At 41.7% G+C, this 15,875-nt stretch overlaps 1 protein-coding gene across 2 annotated transcripts in view; it reads right to left on the bottom strand.

Moving 5' to 3' along the window:
* The window catches only part of ift172 (intraflagellar transport 172), a 279,132-nt gene that overhangs the window by 77,824 nt on the left and 185,433 nt on the right, over positions 1-15,875 (bottom strand). For both annotated transcript variants that reach the window (XM_043682226.1, XM_043682236.1), the window contains 4 exons: positions 12,326-12,390; positions 12,063-12,243; positions 1,637-1,746; positions 588-717 (listed from right to left, as the gene is read on the bottom strand). In XM_043682226.1, coding sequence (XP_043538161.1) covers positions 588-717; positions 1,637-1,746; positions 12,063-12,243; positions 12,326-12,390 — 486 coding nt within the window. The remainder of the gene's footprint in view (positions 1-587; positions 718-1,636; positions 1,747-12,062; positions 12,244-12,325; positions 12,391-15,875) is intronic.

Raw genomic sequence — 15,875 nt, 5'->3', positions numbered from 1 at the left:
AACCCCACCCGCTCTGCCCACCTGCCAATCTTTCCGATAGGTTGTATGTCATTGAATATTCAGCTCCCAATTCTGATCCTCTTGCAGCCACATTTTAGTGATGCCCACCATGTCATAACTGGCCAATTTAAATCTGTGGGACAAGCTCATTTACCTTATTCCTTACATCTGTCCTATTTGTGTCTGTGCTGGAGATTTTAATAACCTCTCCTGAGTTCCACACTCTTACCTCTGCCTTTAATTTGGGTTTTCTAATTTCCCTTATAACTGAATCCTCCCCCATTATCTGTTAAAAAAGAATATAGTTATCCAATTATAGATAAGCATTCTGCACTTCCTGGGTGTAATTTAAAATTTAGAACTCTCAAAAACAATACTAATTTGTTTATCATGCATAAATTGCAGGAAATTCAATTAATTCACGACTGTGAAGAATTCTCCAAAGCAGATGTTTACAGGTAAATAGAGTTTTTGTATTTGGCATGCAATAGCCTCGAGAAAATTTTGATCGTCAACAACTATTGGGTCCACTTCAATTATCAGTTGCTCCTCGTGATGAAAATGTAACTTTCAAATACACATCTCACCTTCATCCAGCATTTCTCCATCAGAGCTACGTTATTTGTCTCTTTGACTTTAAGGTAGCATTCCACTGCTCTTACATATTCTCCTGATTGCTCCCATTCTCTAGCTTGTTCAATTATTCCTTCTACTCCCCTGTGAGACACAAATATAAACCAAACAAAAAAAAAGAGTTAAATCAGAAAATGGGAAATACAGTAACATCTAAATGGATAGTTCAGTGCTCTGCAGAGCATGATTCAAGCTGTTTATGCATGATAATTGTATACTGAATTTCTGAATGAGTGCAGAAAGTTGTTTATATAATCATTATGTTAACCTAATTTCTGCTTATCATAAATATTGATTGCCAGCAATGAAATGATACAACTACATTTGTATTTACAATGAAAAACAATGACTGGGTAATTGGTGACAATATTTCATGAAGTATGTTTGGTAAGAAGCATGCAAAATCCATAAAGGTAAAATTTGGAGCAGGGATTTCATCTTCGAATTTATTTTACAAATGCTAACAACCAATTCTGCAAGTAGTTACTTCTATACTTCTGCTAAATTTTATATCACTTTACTTATGTTGGATATACTGCATGCAAGTCAGCAGACCACCTGCTGAATGATTTCCAGATTAAACCAAACTAGTCAAATTCGCAAAGATGTAGAGGATCACTGACAAGACTTCGTCAAGAGGTTAGCAATATTCTCCAACATGGCATGTGTTGGCTTCATCTTGGACATAATTACTGAACAGTCAAAGATTTCTGCAGCTAGTGGAAATCCAAAGAGCTTTGTTTCATATTTTCAACTATTTTGCTATTCAAACATGAAAAAAATGCCTTTAAGGAAAAATCACATGGAAAGTCAAATGAGGAAGTACCAAAGGAAAGTATCAAGGGTCTCCCTTGATTATTCTCAGTTATTTCTTAGTTCAGAGTAGCGTAAACAAAGGCTTTCAAACAATTCATCCTCATCCTCGTAACAGTAGATGGTGGTAAGGAAAATGACACCATTAATTTTTTGACCATTTCCACTTTATTCCAGCTAACTTGCTTACTTTGTTCCTTTCTTAATTGCTTCCTGTTCATATTCTTCCTGAAGTTGTTCCAGCTTGTTAGGGATATATTCTTTACAAATTCTAATTGCATCACTCCACATTGCGGCTTCCTGAAACCAAGAAATTAAGTAAAATGGTTTTATCACACGAAGAGCTCATTTTTCAGTTTTATTATTTTTTTGTATCTGCTGTGGTGCAATTACTATCATGCTTGCCAGTTCAAGTCCTATTGAGTTAAAAAAAGGCTAGGGTGCTAGTCCAGTACCGAAGTAATATCAAAAATTTATTTTTCAGCTGGGACGTTAAACTGAGAATCAAAACATGTGGGCCTGAAAAGTACAACTGGTCAGGCAGCATCTAAGGAGCAGGAGAGTTGACGTTTCGAGCATAACCTCTTTATTCCCTATGCTGCCTGAAGGCTGTGCTTTTCCAGTGCCACACGTTTTGACTCTGATCTCCAGCATCTTCGGTCCTCACTTTTTTCCCTGTTAAACTGAGACCTGTGTACTCTCAGGTAAATGTAAAAAATCCCATGCAGTATTCTGGAGGAGGACAGGACTAATATTTATTTCTCAATCAAGCTCTCACAAACCGTTACCTTTTCTGTTTGTGGGGCTGACTATGTTCAACCTGACTGTCTAATTACTTGCATTACAATACTGACTACATTTGAAAATCTCCTGCCTTCTCCCTGTAACCTTTGATCTCCTTACCAATCAAGAACCAATCTAACTCTGTCTTCAATACACTCAATGATTTGGCTTCCACAACCCTATGCAGCAATGAGTTCCACAAATTCAAAACCCTCTGGCTAAAGACAATCCTCCTCAACTCAGTTCCAAAGTGATGGTACTTCACTCTGAGGCTGAGTCCTCAGGTCTTCCGAGTGGACAAACCTTCTCCATGTCCACTTTATCGAGGCATCTCAGAATCCTGTAAGTTTCGACTCAGATCCCTCCCCCTCAACCTGCTAAACTCCATCGAGTATAGACCCAGTGTCCTCAATCACTCCTCATATGACAAACCCTTCATCCCCTAAAACATTCTTGAAAATCTCCTCTGGACCCCCTTCAAAACCAGCACATTTTTCCTTAGATACGGGGCCCAAAATGGCTCATGATATTCAAAATCCAGGTTCTGGATTAGTGGTGCTGGAAGAGCACAGCAGTTCAGGCAGCATCCAAGGAGCTTCGAAATCGACGTTTCGGGCAAAAGCCCTTCATTATTTAGAAAATAATCTACACCTCCATTCTTCCTACCAACATGCATAACTTCATGAAGGGCTTTTGCCCGAAACGTCGATTTCGAAGCTCCTTGGATGCTGCCAGAACTGCTGTGCTCTTCCAGCACCACTAATCCAGAATCTGGTTTCCAGCATCTGCAGTCATTGTTTTTACCATATTCAAAATCCAGTATAACCAGAGCCTTATACAGCCTGAGCAGTAAATTTCTGCTCCATTTCTAGCCTTCTTGAAATTAATGCTAAGGTTACATTTGCCTCCCTAATAGACAACTGAACCTGCGTGTTGACTTTAACAGAATCCTTAAATAGATCTCCTAATTTTCTTTGTGCTTCAGATTTCTAAAATCTTTCTCCATTTAGAAAATAATCTACACCTCCATTCTTCCTACCAACATGCATAACTTCACCTTCCCAAATAATAATCCATCTGCTGATTCCTTACCCACTCCCCTAGCCAGTCCAAGTTCTTCTGCAGCCTTCCCTCTTCCTCAACACCACCTGTCCCTCCACCTATCCTTGTGTCATCTGCAAACTTCGCAACAATATCCTCAGGTCCTTCACACAGATTGTTAAGGGATAAGTGATCCTTTTTCAGGGGCTGGCAGGCAGCCCAAACTCTGGGTGTGTCTCACTTTGGATGTGATCACTCCTTCCTGACCATGCAAATCTTACTTCAAGGTTGGAATCTTATAGGAGTGAGAGATGTGATAAATTGGTTGACTTATGTGGCGAGGCCCATCTTGTTGATCTTCTTGCTTCATGTTTTCATCTCTTCATCAGTGGTGTGGTGCGATTCTCACTGGCCAGTGGTGAGATGCCAATTGTTATTGGCATCCCCTCTGCACTGACTTTCCATAATACCTCCAAATTCCCTGAATTATACACTCATTCTGGGCAGGTCTCACTTTGGATGTGATCACTCCTTCCTGACCATGCAAATCTTACTTCAAGGTTGGAATCTTATAGGAATGAGAGGTGTGACAAATTGGTTGACTTATGTGGTGAGACCCATTTTGATGATCCTCTTGCTTCATGTTTTATACTTTTTGCCAGTGGTGTGGTGTGAGTCTCATGGCCAGTGGTGAGATGCCAATTGACGGTCATTATTAATTGTTAAACTAAATGCCTTGTTAATGCCAAAACATGCCTCATTAAAATTCAAAATATCACCTTACCAAAGATGTCAGGAAAACTTGACAAGGAAACCAGAGTTAGTGCCTCTGGATTCAGCTTGCCATTTGCTTTGAACAACCTCCAATTTGGACACTGGCATCAAAACCTCAGCACATACTCTATGGGCACTAGTCACACACACCCTACATCTGCAAACCGTAGCAACTGACACGTGCCAGCCTCTAAGAACCCGCATGCTCAAGGATTCTTTAAACTTTAGATACCAATCAGGGTGGCAAGTGACTGAGGGAAGATGTTGCAGGCAACACTACCCCATCTTCCACCAATTTTTGTGTCATCTGCAAACTTAGCAACAATATCTTCAGTTCCTTCATCAGGGTTGTTAAAGGATAAGTGATCCTTCTTCGGGGAGGTGTGGGGGTTACCCAAAACATTCACTCTGCATTCTCTTCATAGAGGCAAAAGTGAGGACTGCAGATGCTGGAAATCAGAGTCGAGATTACAGTCGTGCTGGAAAAGCGCAGCAGGTCAGGCAGCATCCGAGAAACAGGAAAATCAACGTTTCGGGCAAAATTCAGGAATGAAGGCAGGGAGCCTCCGGGGTGGAGAGATAAATAGATGCTGCCAGACCTGTTGAGATTTTCCAGCAATTTGTTTTTGTTTCTGATTTTCAGCATCCATGGTTCTTTGGTGTTTTTTGTGGGAGCGTTGTGGGAGATGAGGACAATAGCAGAGTTGAAGTGAATATGAGGCATCAGAGAGCACCTAGTGGCATTTATGCTGGCAGAGTGGTGAAAGACATAGATCATCTTCATACATTTGATGGACATTCTTCCAGATGGCTGAGACTGCACTGACCTGGGTGGCAATTTTGAACCAGACTGGCATTACCTGGGTTGTGGCCACCACTGCTGGTCCTGAGGGAGAAAGTCCTGCATCAGCACCACCCCTTCCGACAGGACCTACAGGATATTGTCTGCAAAGTGAGACACTGATTTTCCCCTATCTGCCATGTCTGGGCAAATGAAGAGCAGGACTGCTGTGGACTGACAGTGTTTGACTGGGTCCATAACAGGCTTTTAAAAATTGCACAAACGCAAAAAGAAATGCTGGCAAATTCTGAGATTGCTGGGTCCCTTGCTTAGATGTTTGATAGCCATGAGTGAGGTGCTGGCAGATTGCAAGTCGGCTAATGTGGTGCCATTATTTAAGAAAGGCTGTAAGGAAAAGCCAGGGAACTATAGACCGGTGAGTTTTACGTTGCTGGTGGGTAAGTTGTTGAGAGGATTCGGAGGGACAGGATTTACATGCAGTTGCAAAGGCAAGGACTGATTAGGAATAGTCAATATGGCTTTGTGCATGGAAAATCATGTCTCACTAACTTGATTGAGTTTTGAAGAGGTGACAAAGAAGATTGATGAAGGCAGAGTGATAGACATTGTCTATATGGACTTAAGCAAACCACTTGACAAGGTTCCACATGATAGACTGGTTAGTAAGGTTAGTTCACATGGGATTTAGGGGGAAGATAACCAATTGGATACAAAATTGGCTTGAAGGTAGGAGACAAAGTGGTAGTAGAGGGTTGCTTTTCTGACTGGAGGTCTGTGATCAGTGGCGTGTTACAAGGATCAGTGCTGGGTCCACTGCTTTTCATCATTTATATTTGGATGTGAATACAGGAAGCATGGTTAACAAGCTTGCAAATGATACCAAAATAGATCGTGTAGTGGATAGTGAAGAAGGTTAAGTCAGAGCACAATGGGGCCTTGATCAGATAGGCCAATGGGCTGAGAAATGTGTGGTAGGCTTGCCCTACCAGAGTTAATGGTAGGGCCCTGAGGAACGTTGCCAAACAAAGGTGGAGTTACACAGTTCCTTGAAAGTGGTAGACAGGAAGAAGAAGAAAGGATTTAGCATGCTTGCCTTCACTGAGTACAGGAGTTGGGATGTCATGTTACGGCTGTACAGGACATTGGTGAGGCCACTTTTAGAATACTGCGTACAACTCTGGTCACTGTTCTACAGGAAGGATGATTTGGAGATGCCGGTATTGGGCTGGGGTGTACAAAGTTAAAAATCACACAACACCAGGTTATAGTCCAACAGGTTTAATTGGAAGCACACTAGCTTTCGGAGTGCCGCTCCTTCATCAGGTGATTGTGGAGGGCACAAACCGAAGGCACAGAATTTATAGCAAAAATTTACAGTGTGATGTAACTGAAATTATACATTGAAAAATACCTTGATTGTCTGTTGAGTCTTTCATCTGTTCGAATACCATGATAGTTTCACTTCTTTCATGTGTGAATCACAAAACCTTTTTTTAAAAAGTTGCATTCTCAAGTTAGCTGTAACAATGGGTGACAGCTAGACAATATGTTGAAGGTGTTAGCCCCCTGTTTTCTCTATATATGCCATGATGTTTAGATCGATTCTAATCTAAAAAGTGCGATAACACAGTTTCACATGAATTCACGCAGTTTTTGAGCAAAGTACAATGTAACTCTGCAAGTACAAATTCACCCCACAAAATATGTGTGTGCATGTGGGCCTTTGTCTGTCTGTGTGTGTGTTTGTCTGGGTTGGGGGTTATGAGTGTGAGAGGGAGTGTATATGTGTGTGTAGTAAGTGTAGAGTGTCTTAAGTCTGTGAGGGGGATGCATGTGTGAGTGTGTGTCTGTAGGGGTGTCTGTGTGTGTGTATAGTGCAATGGTGATCACCTGTAATGTGACATGAACCCAAGGTCCCAGTTGAGGCCCTCCCTATGGGTACTGAACTTAGCTATCAGCCTCTGCTCAGCCACTTTTCGCTGCTGCCTGTCCCGAATTCTGCCTTGGAGGATGGTCACCCGAAGATCCGAGGCCGAATGACCTGGACCACTGAAGTGTTCCCCAACTGAGAGGGAACACTCCTGTCTGTTGATTGTTGTGCAGTGCCCATTCATCCGTTGTCGTAGCCTTTGCTTGGTTTCCTCAATGTACCATGCCTCCGGGCATCCTTGCCTGCAATGTATAAGATAGACAACGTTGGCTGAGTCACATGAGTACCTGCCACGTACAAGGTGGGAGGTGTCCCCACGTGTAATGGTGGTATCCATGTCCACATTCGGACAAGTCTTGCAGCACCTACTGTGACAGGGTTGTATGGAGTTGTCCTGAGAGCCGGGCAGCTTGCTACGAATAATGATTGGTTGAGGTTTGGCGGTTATTTAAAGGCAAGTAGTGGAGGTGTGGGCGAGGTGCTCATCCTCATTGATAACGTGTTGCAGGTCACAAAGAACATGGCATAGTTTTTCAGCTCCTGGGAAGTGCTGAATAACGAAGGGTACCCTTTCGGTTGCAGCATGTGTCTGTCTCCTGAGGAGGTCATTACAGTTCCTTGCTGTGACACGTCGGAACTGACGGTCGATGAGTTGAGCATCGTATCCCATTCTTGTGAGGGCATCCCGGAGTACTTCCAGGTACCTGTCACGTTCCTTCTCATCTGAGCAGATCCAGTGTACACGTAGGGCTTGTCCAGAGGGGATGGCTGTTTTAATATGTTTTGGGTGGAAGCTGGAGAAGTGTAACATTGTGAAGTTGTCTGTGGGTTTCCGGTAGAGTGTGGTGCTGAAGTGTCCATCCTTGATGGAGATGCATGTGTCCAAGAATGAGACAGGTGGTCTCATAAAGATAGAACATAGAACATAGAACATAGAAGAATACAGCGCAGTACAGGCCCTTGGGCCCTCGATGTTGCGCCGATCCAAGCCCACCTAAACTACACTAACCCACTATCCTCCATATACCTATCCAATGCCCTCTTAAATGCCCATAAAGAGGGAGAGTCCACCACTGAATGTTGGCATCTCTCTGGCTATGTTGAAGACATCTTGAAACCTATTGTACAGGGGATCCCCAGCTTCTGTCGCAACACTGTGGATTTCTTACAGAAACTCAGCATCCCTGGACCAGTCGAACCTGGAACATTCCTCGTCACAATGGATGTTTCAGCACTCCACACCAGCATCCCCCACAATGATGTCATTGCTGCAACAGCCTCAGTACTCAGCACCAACAACTGCCAATCTCCAAACACCATCCTACAACTCATCCGTTCTATCCTTGATCACAACATCTTCACCTTTGACAACCAGTTCTTCATCCAGACACATGGAACAGCCATGGGGACCAAATTTGCACCCCAATATGCCAACATCTTTATTCACGGGTTCGAACAAGACTTCTTCTCTATGCAGGATCTCCAACCAACATTGTACACCAGGTACTACCTCACAGCGCCTGAGACCCGGGTTCAATTCCCGCCTCAGGCGACTGACTGTGTGGAGTTTGCACGTTCTCCCCGTGTCTGCGTGGGTTTCCTCCGGGTGCTCCGGTTTCCTCCCACAGTCCAAAGATGTGCAGGGTCAGGTGAATTGGCCATGCTAAATTGCCCGTAGTGTTAGGTAAGGGGTAAATATAGGTGTATGGGTGGGTTTCGCTTTGGCGGGTCGGTGTGGACTTGTTGGGCCGAAGGGCCTGTTTCCACACTGTAATGTAATGTAATGTAATGTAATGTAATGTAATGTAATCTAATCTAATCTAATCTAATGTACATTGACGACATTTTTTACCTCTGGACCCATGGTGAGGAGTCACTGGTAAAACTACACAGTGATATCAACAAGTTTCATCCCACCATCAAACTCACCATGGACTACTCTCGACTATCTGTCTCATTCTTGGACACATGCATCTCCATCAAGGATGGACACCTCGGCACCACAATCTACTGCAAACCCACACACAACCTCACAATGTTACACTTCTCCAGCTTCCACCCAAAACATATTAAAACAGCCATCCCCTATGGACAAGCCCTACGTGAACACCGGATCTGCTCAGATGAGGAGAAACATGACGGGCACCTGGAAGTACTCAGGGATGCCCACACAAGAACGGTGTACGATGCTCAACTCATCGACCACCAGTTCCGACGTGCCACAGCAAGGAACCGTAATGACCTCCTCAGGAGACAGACACGTGCTGCAACTGACAGTACTTCCCAGGAGCTGAAAAACTACACCATGTTCTTTGTGACCTGCAACACGTTATCAATGAGGATGAGCACCTTGCCAAGACCTTCCCCACACCTCCACTGCTTGCCTTTAAACAACCGCAAAACCTCAAACAAATCATTGTTCGTAGCAAGCTGCCCAGCTCTCAGGACAACTCCATACAACCCTGTCACGGTAAGTGCTGCAAGACGTGTCAGAATGTGGACATGGATACCATCGTTACACGTGGGGCCACCTTCCACCTTGTATGTGGCAGGTACTCATGTGACTCAGCCAACGTTGTCTATCTTATACGTTGCAGGCAAGAATGCCCGGAGGCATGGTACATTGGGGAAACCGAGCAAAAGCTACGACCACAGATGATTGGGCACCGCACAACAATCAACAGACAGGAGTGTTCCCTCCCAGTTGGGGAACACTTCAGTGGTGAAAATGTGTTGCTGGAAAAGCGCAACAGGTCAGGCAGCATCCAGGGAACAGGAGAATCGACGTTTCGGGCACAAGCCCTTCTTCAGGCTTATGCCCGAAACGTCAATTCTCCTGTTCCCTGGATGCTGCCTGACCTGCTGCACTTTTCCAGCAACACATTTTCAGCTCTGATCTCCAGCATCTGTAGACCTCACTCTCTCCTCGAATACTTCAGTGGTCCAGGACATTCGGCCTTGGACCTTCGGGTGACCATCCTCCAAGGCGGAATTCGGGACAGGCAGCAGCGAAAAGTGGCCGAGCAGACGCTGATAGCTAAGTTCAGTACCCATAGGGAGGGCCTCAACTGGGACCTTGGGTTCATGTCACATTACAGGTGATCACTATTGCACTATACACACACACACGCAGATACTCCTACACACACATACGACCACTCTACACTCATGCACACACACATACACTCTCTCTCACAGACACTCACAACCCTCCACCTCAGGCATGCACACACACTCCCATACTCACACATGCACCCCCTCACAGACTTAAGACACTCTGCACTCACTACACACAAACATATACACTCCCTCTCACACTCATAACCCCCAACCCTGACAGACACACACACAGACAGACAAAGATCCACATGCACACATATATTTTGTGGGGTGAATTTGTACTTGCAGAGTTACATTGTACTTTGCTCAAAAACTGCATGAATTCATGTGAAACTGTGTTATCGCACTTTTTAGATTAGAATCAATCTAAACATCATAGCATAGACAGAGAACCCCGGGGGTTAACCTTTTCACTATATTGTCTAGCTAACACCCATTGTTACAGCTCAGCTGAGAATACAACTTTTAAAAAAAGGTTTTGTGATTTACACATGAAAGAAGTGAAACTATCATGGCATTTGAACAGATTAAAGACTCAACAGACAATCAAGGTATTTTTCAATGTATAATTTCAGTTACATCACACTTTAAATTTTTACTATAAATTCTGTACCTTAGATTTGTGCCCTCCACAATCACCTGATGAAGGAGCGGCACTCCGAAAGTTAGTGTGCTTCCAATTACACCTGTTGGACTATAACCTGGTGTTGTGTGATTTTTAACTTTCTACAGGAAGGATGGTTTTAAACTTGAGTGTGTGCAGAAAAGATTTACAAAGATGTTGCCAAGACTGGAGGGTTTGAATTATAGGGAGAGGCTGAATAGGCTGGACCTTTTCTCTCAGGAAGTTGGAGACTAAACGGTAAACTTATTCAGGTTTATAAAATCATGAGGGGCATGCAGAGTGTCATAGCCAAGGTCTTTACCGTAACGTGGGGGACTCCAAAACGAGTGGACATGGTTTTAAGGTGAGAGCGGAAAGATTTAAGGAGGACCTGAGAGGTAACTTTTTCACACGAAGGATGATGCGTGTACGAATGAACTGCTCGAGGAAGTGGTGGAGGCAAGTACAATTTAAAAGGCATTGGATGGGTATATGAATAGGAATGGTTTAGATGGATATGGCAAATGGGACTAGGTCAGATTGGAATGTCTAGTCAGCACAGATGAGTTGGACTAAAGGGTCTGCTTCTGTGTTGTATGACTCTATATCCAATTAGTTTCAAGCTGTTCAGAAACAAAACATGGGGCTGAAATTTGATATGAGAGATGTGGTAGACAATCAATGTGGAGTGGACTCAATGGGCCGAATGGTTTTACTTCCACTCCTATTTCTTATGGTCTTAAAACTCCCTAGAACTAATGATGACTGACCTTAAAAAAACATAAGATTGTGTCCCAAGTATTTATTTTTTGTTACATCATACAAGTGCTAGGTTTTCTGGTTAAGTTGGGTCAGCATTGCCACCAATCCATCATTTTTTAAAAATCACTCACAGGATGTGGGATGGCTGGCTTGATTAACTTTTATTGCCCACCCCACAAGCAGGTAGTAGTGGTGCTCTGCCTTCTTAAATCACTGTAGTTCACATTATGTGGGTACCCCCACTGGTGCTGTGAGATAGGAAGTGTCAGGATTTTGATGATAGAGTTGCAATGCAGCTTCAAAGTCAGACTGGGCGCGGCTTGGAGGGGAATTCGAAGATGGTGGTACTCCAATGTACCTGTTGTCCTTGTCTTTCTAGCTTGTAAAAACAAGAGGATTTCACACACTGCAAAGATGCACTGCTTACATGTTGAGATTCAGTTTATTGTTGATAAAGTGTGGCACAACAGATCAGGCAGCATATGAGGAGCAAGAGAGTCAATGCTTTGCACATAACCCTTCATGAATCCTGATGAAGGGTTATGCCTGAAACATCGATTCTCTTGCTCCTCAGGTGCTTCCTGACCTACTGTGCCAGTTCCAGCACCACATTTAATTGGCTCTGAATCTCCAGCATCTGCAGATTTAGTCTATCTCCTAGATTCAGGTTACTTTAGAAACAAATCATCCTTTCACAATGGGAATTGCAAAGCTATCTTTATCATGAGATATTAGCACTTGCAGCTAAATTTCAGTATACTTTTCATTGACAAAATAACGATTAAAAAAATTGTTCTCACCTTGTAATATTTGACTGCCAATTCTGGTCTTTGAGCTCGTAGAAGGAAAGCCTCAGCCTTTTGATATTCTTTTTGATCAAAGGCAAAGCGTGCCTGACCGACCAAGACATCAGCCACACTGTCAGAGTCATGAGCTTCCGCAACCCTTTGGGCTGCATCCCAATCCTGGTTATGCACATACCTTTCAAAAGTAACTACATGTTAAACAGCAAAAGAGTAAAAGAATAAGTTCATACAATTAGTTATCCAAAAAAAAGACTCACATGAGGACAGCCTCCTTTGATTTTCCTGCTTTAACAAATTCAGTTTCTGCCTCTTGAAATTTACCCTACAATTGGTGAAACATTCGGAATTTAGTTCTGAAAGTTATCACAAGTAAAACTTTTGCCTTCAGGAATTTTACACCATTTCTCAATATTCAATTTCCTCAATATAAATGTTATTACTTACTTGTGGTAATGTTGCAATCATTTCTGAAATAGTTGATTAATAAATGATGCTCTATAAATAGATAAGGAAAAATACCTCCTTGTTTCCTTCCAAATAAAACCTGTTTCATATGCTATAAAATATTATTTCATGATGCTACATTATCAAAAGTTCCAAGAAAAGCACTAATGATAAGTACCATTATTCTGGCACTTAGTTTTGAAGTTAGCTCAGAAATAAAAACAAAGGGAAAAGGATGTAATTTTCTTTTCACTAACAGCTAGTTTTAAGTGCATTAATCACACATCATACTATATGATCCATGCCCAATTCCTTGTAGATATAGATCAACATAAATCTTTAAAAAATAAGAAAAGTCAGTCATTGGCATAATAGACTGGATTTTACAGCCTCCCTGCTCATATACCAAAAGGCAGGAGAAGGCTCATAAAATGCAATGCCTGACATTCCACCCTTCTTGATCGTGGCTCTCATTTTACAGTGGGTGGGGAAGGTGTCAGGTAAGTCTCCAAACATTGGATCAACTGAAGCCCCTGATATAGCCAATTAATTGCCACTTAAATGTTGATTTCTGCCTTCATCACTATTTTATCAAGGCTGGTGACGGCTAGCAGCTTTAATTTCAGATCAGGAGCGGAATCCTTTTTTAGGGGTGTTCCCTGTCCTCACCAGAGGCAACTCCCTGAGTCTCCAGGATCCTTGTTAACCTGGTCCTCAACCAACTGCTCATAGGGGTCTGTCAACCAAGGTCTATGATATCAAAGACCTATCTGGAAAGACCAGCTTTCATAAGCACCTCTTTCCAGGGCTTTTTTTTTTTAAATTCACTCATGGGATGTCGTGTCTCTTTCTAGGCCAGCATTAATTTCCCATCCCTAATTGGTGGGAGGCAATAGTCCAGTGGTAATATTGTTCGACTGTTAATCCAGAAACCCAAGTAAAGTTTTGGGGACCTGGGTTCAAATCCTGCCATGGCAGATAGTAGAATTTGAATTCAACAAATAGTTGGAATTAAGAGTCTAATAATAGCCATGAATCCAATGTCTATTGTCAGAAAAACCCATCTGGTTCACTAATGTTCTTTAGGGAAGGAAACTGCCATCTTTCCTCCTGGTCTGGCTGACATGTAACTCCAAATGCACAGCAATGTGATTGACTCTTACTTCTGGGCAATTACAGATGGGCAAGAAATGTTAACCTAGCAAGCGACACCCTCATCCCATGAATGAATTAAAAAATTGCCTAGAAGGTAGTTAAGAGTCAACCACATTATTGTGGCTCTGGAGTCATGTCGGCCGGACCAGGTAATGATGACAGATTTCTTCCCCTTTAGTGAAGGACTTGAGTGAACAGCTTAGTGAATTTCCAATAATCGACATTAGACCTTTAATTCCAGATTCTTAATTGAATGAAGGATTGAATAAGAACTATCTAGACTTTCTATCCAGGTTATATGAAAAAGAAATTAAGGAATTCTTTGATGTTGCAAAGATCAAGCTGACTGGCACTTCATAGGAAGGAAAAAGGCTTGGTAAGTCTATTCTTACATTAGTTGGGTCCATCCTATTCATTTAGATCCCCTATAAACCATACCTCACTTTTGATCATTATTAATGCAAAGATATTTACAGAAAGGTTAGTATGACATGGTATCCTGGTAAAATTGGTGTTTCTTCCTCTATTAATTACATAATGTGATTTCATTATTTACTCATATTAGGGGTAACGTGCTTCAGTTTTTGATTAATATTTCAGATTCATGTTAATTAGCTGAAGAATTAATCTTGATCCAATGTGAATATAACAGTAAGTGTTTTTCAAATTCAGCTGTATGGTCAAATAATGAGCTATGATATTAAATTTGCCAAATGGAGATGTCATCCTAATCTTAATTTTTAGATTTTTTAGGAAATTATTTGCATTCAATAAAATAATCATGATAAAATATGTTGTTATCAGACTGAATTTAAAGTGTTTTGTATGACGTGCTGTTAAATACAAGTCATAATTTACTTATTTATTATATGATTTAATCGCATTGCTGGCATATTTTCTGGCAACATCAACATCAATTCTTCTGAACAATTAGTAAATGTATAACTTGAAAATGTGACGTTTTAGACTTTCACGATGATTGAGTTAATGCACCTTTGGATTTGAATTTTTTTAAGAATCATTTCCAGTATTTGAAACTCCACACTGGAAATAGCTTAATTCAATGGGGAGCAATTACAAATGTTCTGTATTCCATGAAAATTAATTGTCATATAACTTTGGCACTGCTTAAATGAGTACTGTTCTTTGGATGTTAGTTAGCTCGCTGAGCTGGAAAGTTTGTTTTCAGATTTTTTGACACCATGACGAGGTAACATCATCAGTGAGAGTCTCCACTGAAGCGCTGGTGGTATGTCCCACCTCTCTATCTATAGGTCTTGGATTTTAAGGTGGGTGAAGCTATTTCCGGTTCTTTTTTTCAAGGGAAGGTAGATGGGTTTAAATCGATGTGTTTATTGATGGAGTTCCGGTTAGAATACCAAGCCTCGAGGAATTCTCGTGCATGTCCTTGTTTTGCTTTTCCTAGGATGTGTGCGTTGTCTCAGTCAAAGTGGTGTCTTTCTTTGTCTGTATCATACATATCATCAACCTGAGCTACAAACCTTCTCAAAAATCGCTAATTACTGTTCTTTCATTAACGCAATTATATTTTTGTCCTTTAACCGAATTCAACAGAATGAGCGCTATCTTTGATCATGATTTCAATAATTTTGCGTCAACTTCTGCAACAGATTTCTCAAGAGAAATTTCTTACGTTTCTGAATTTCATTTAGCTGAATTCAGTAATCAATATTAAATTTCCGGGCAACTTTTCACATGGTATATAAATAAATGCCACTTAGATTTTTCTAAACAATAGCGCAGGTTTTTGGCAGAACAAGACATACTGCATTAATTTGTAAGAAATTTGAAACTGAATAGTTTTCCAGTTTTAATTGAGTGAAATTGATACTAATGTAAATATTATTAAGGTTCAAGAGTATTTAGAGTATTTGGAATTTCAGTGGAAGGACTCATAGTTAATTAGCTGTTAATTAGAAGCAATAAATTGTATGTTTGAAGTCCATATAGGAAAATATATTTTTAAAACTGAGTTACAAAAAGATTCACAAGGATTTTACCAGGGTTGGAAGGTTTGAGCTATAAGGAGAGCCTGAATAGAATAGGTCTACTTTCTCTGGAGCATTGAAGGTTGAGGGTTGACCTTATAGCAGGCTTGACGTTTCGGGCAAAAGCCCTTCATCAGGAATAAAGGCAGAGAGCCTGAAGCATGGAGAGATAAGCTAGAGAAGGGTGGGGGTGGGGAGA

Source organism: Chiloscyllium plagiosum, chromosome 3 (assembly GCF_004010195.1).
Source record: "Chiloscyllium plagiosum isolate BGI_BamShark_2017 chromosome 3, ASM401019v2, whole genome shotgun sequence".
In the NCBI taxonomy this organism is placed as follows: Eukaryota; Metazoa; Chordata; class Chondrichthyes; order Orectolobiformes; family Hemiscylliidae; genus Chiloscyllium; species Chiloscyllium plagiosum.
This window is presented reverse-complemented; position numbering and strand designations above follow the sequence as displayed.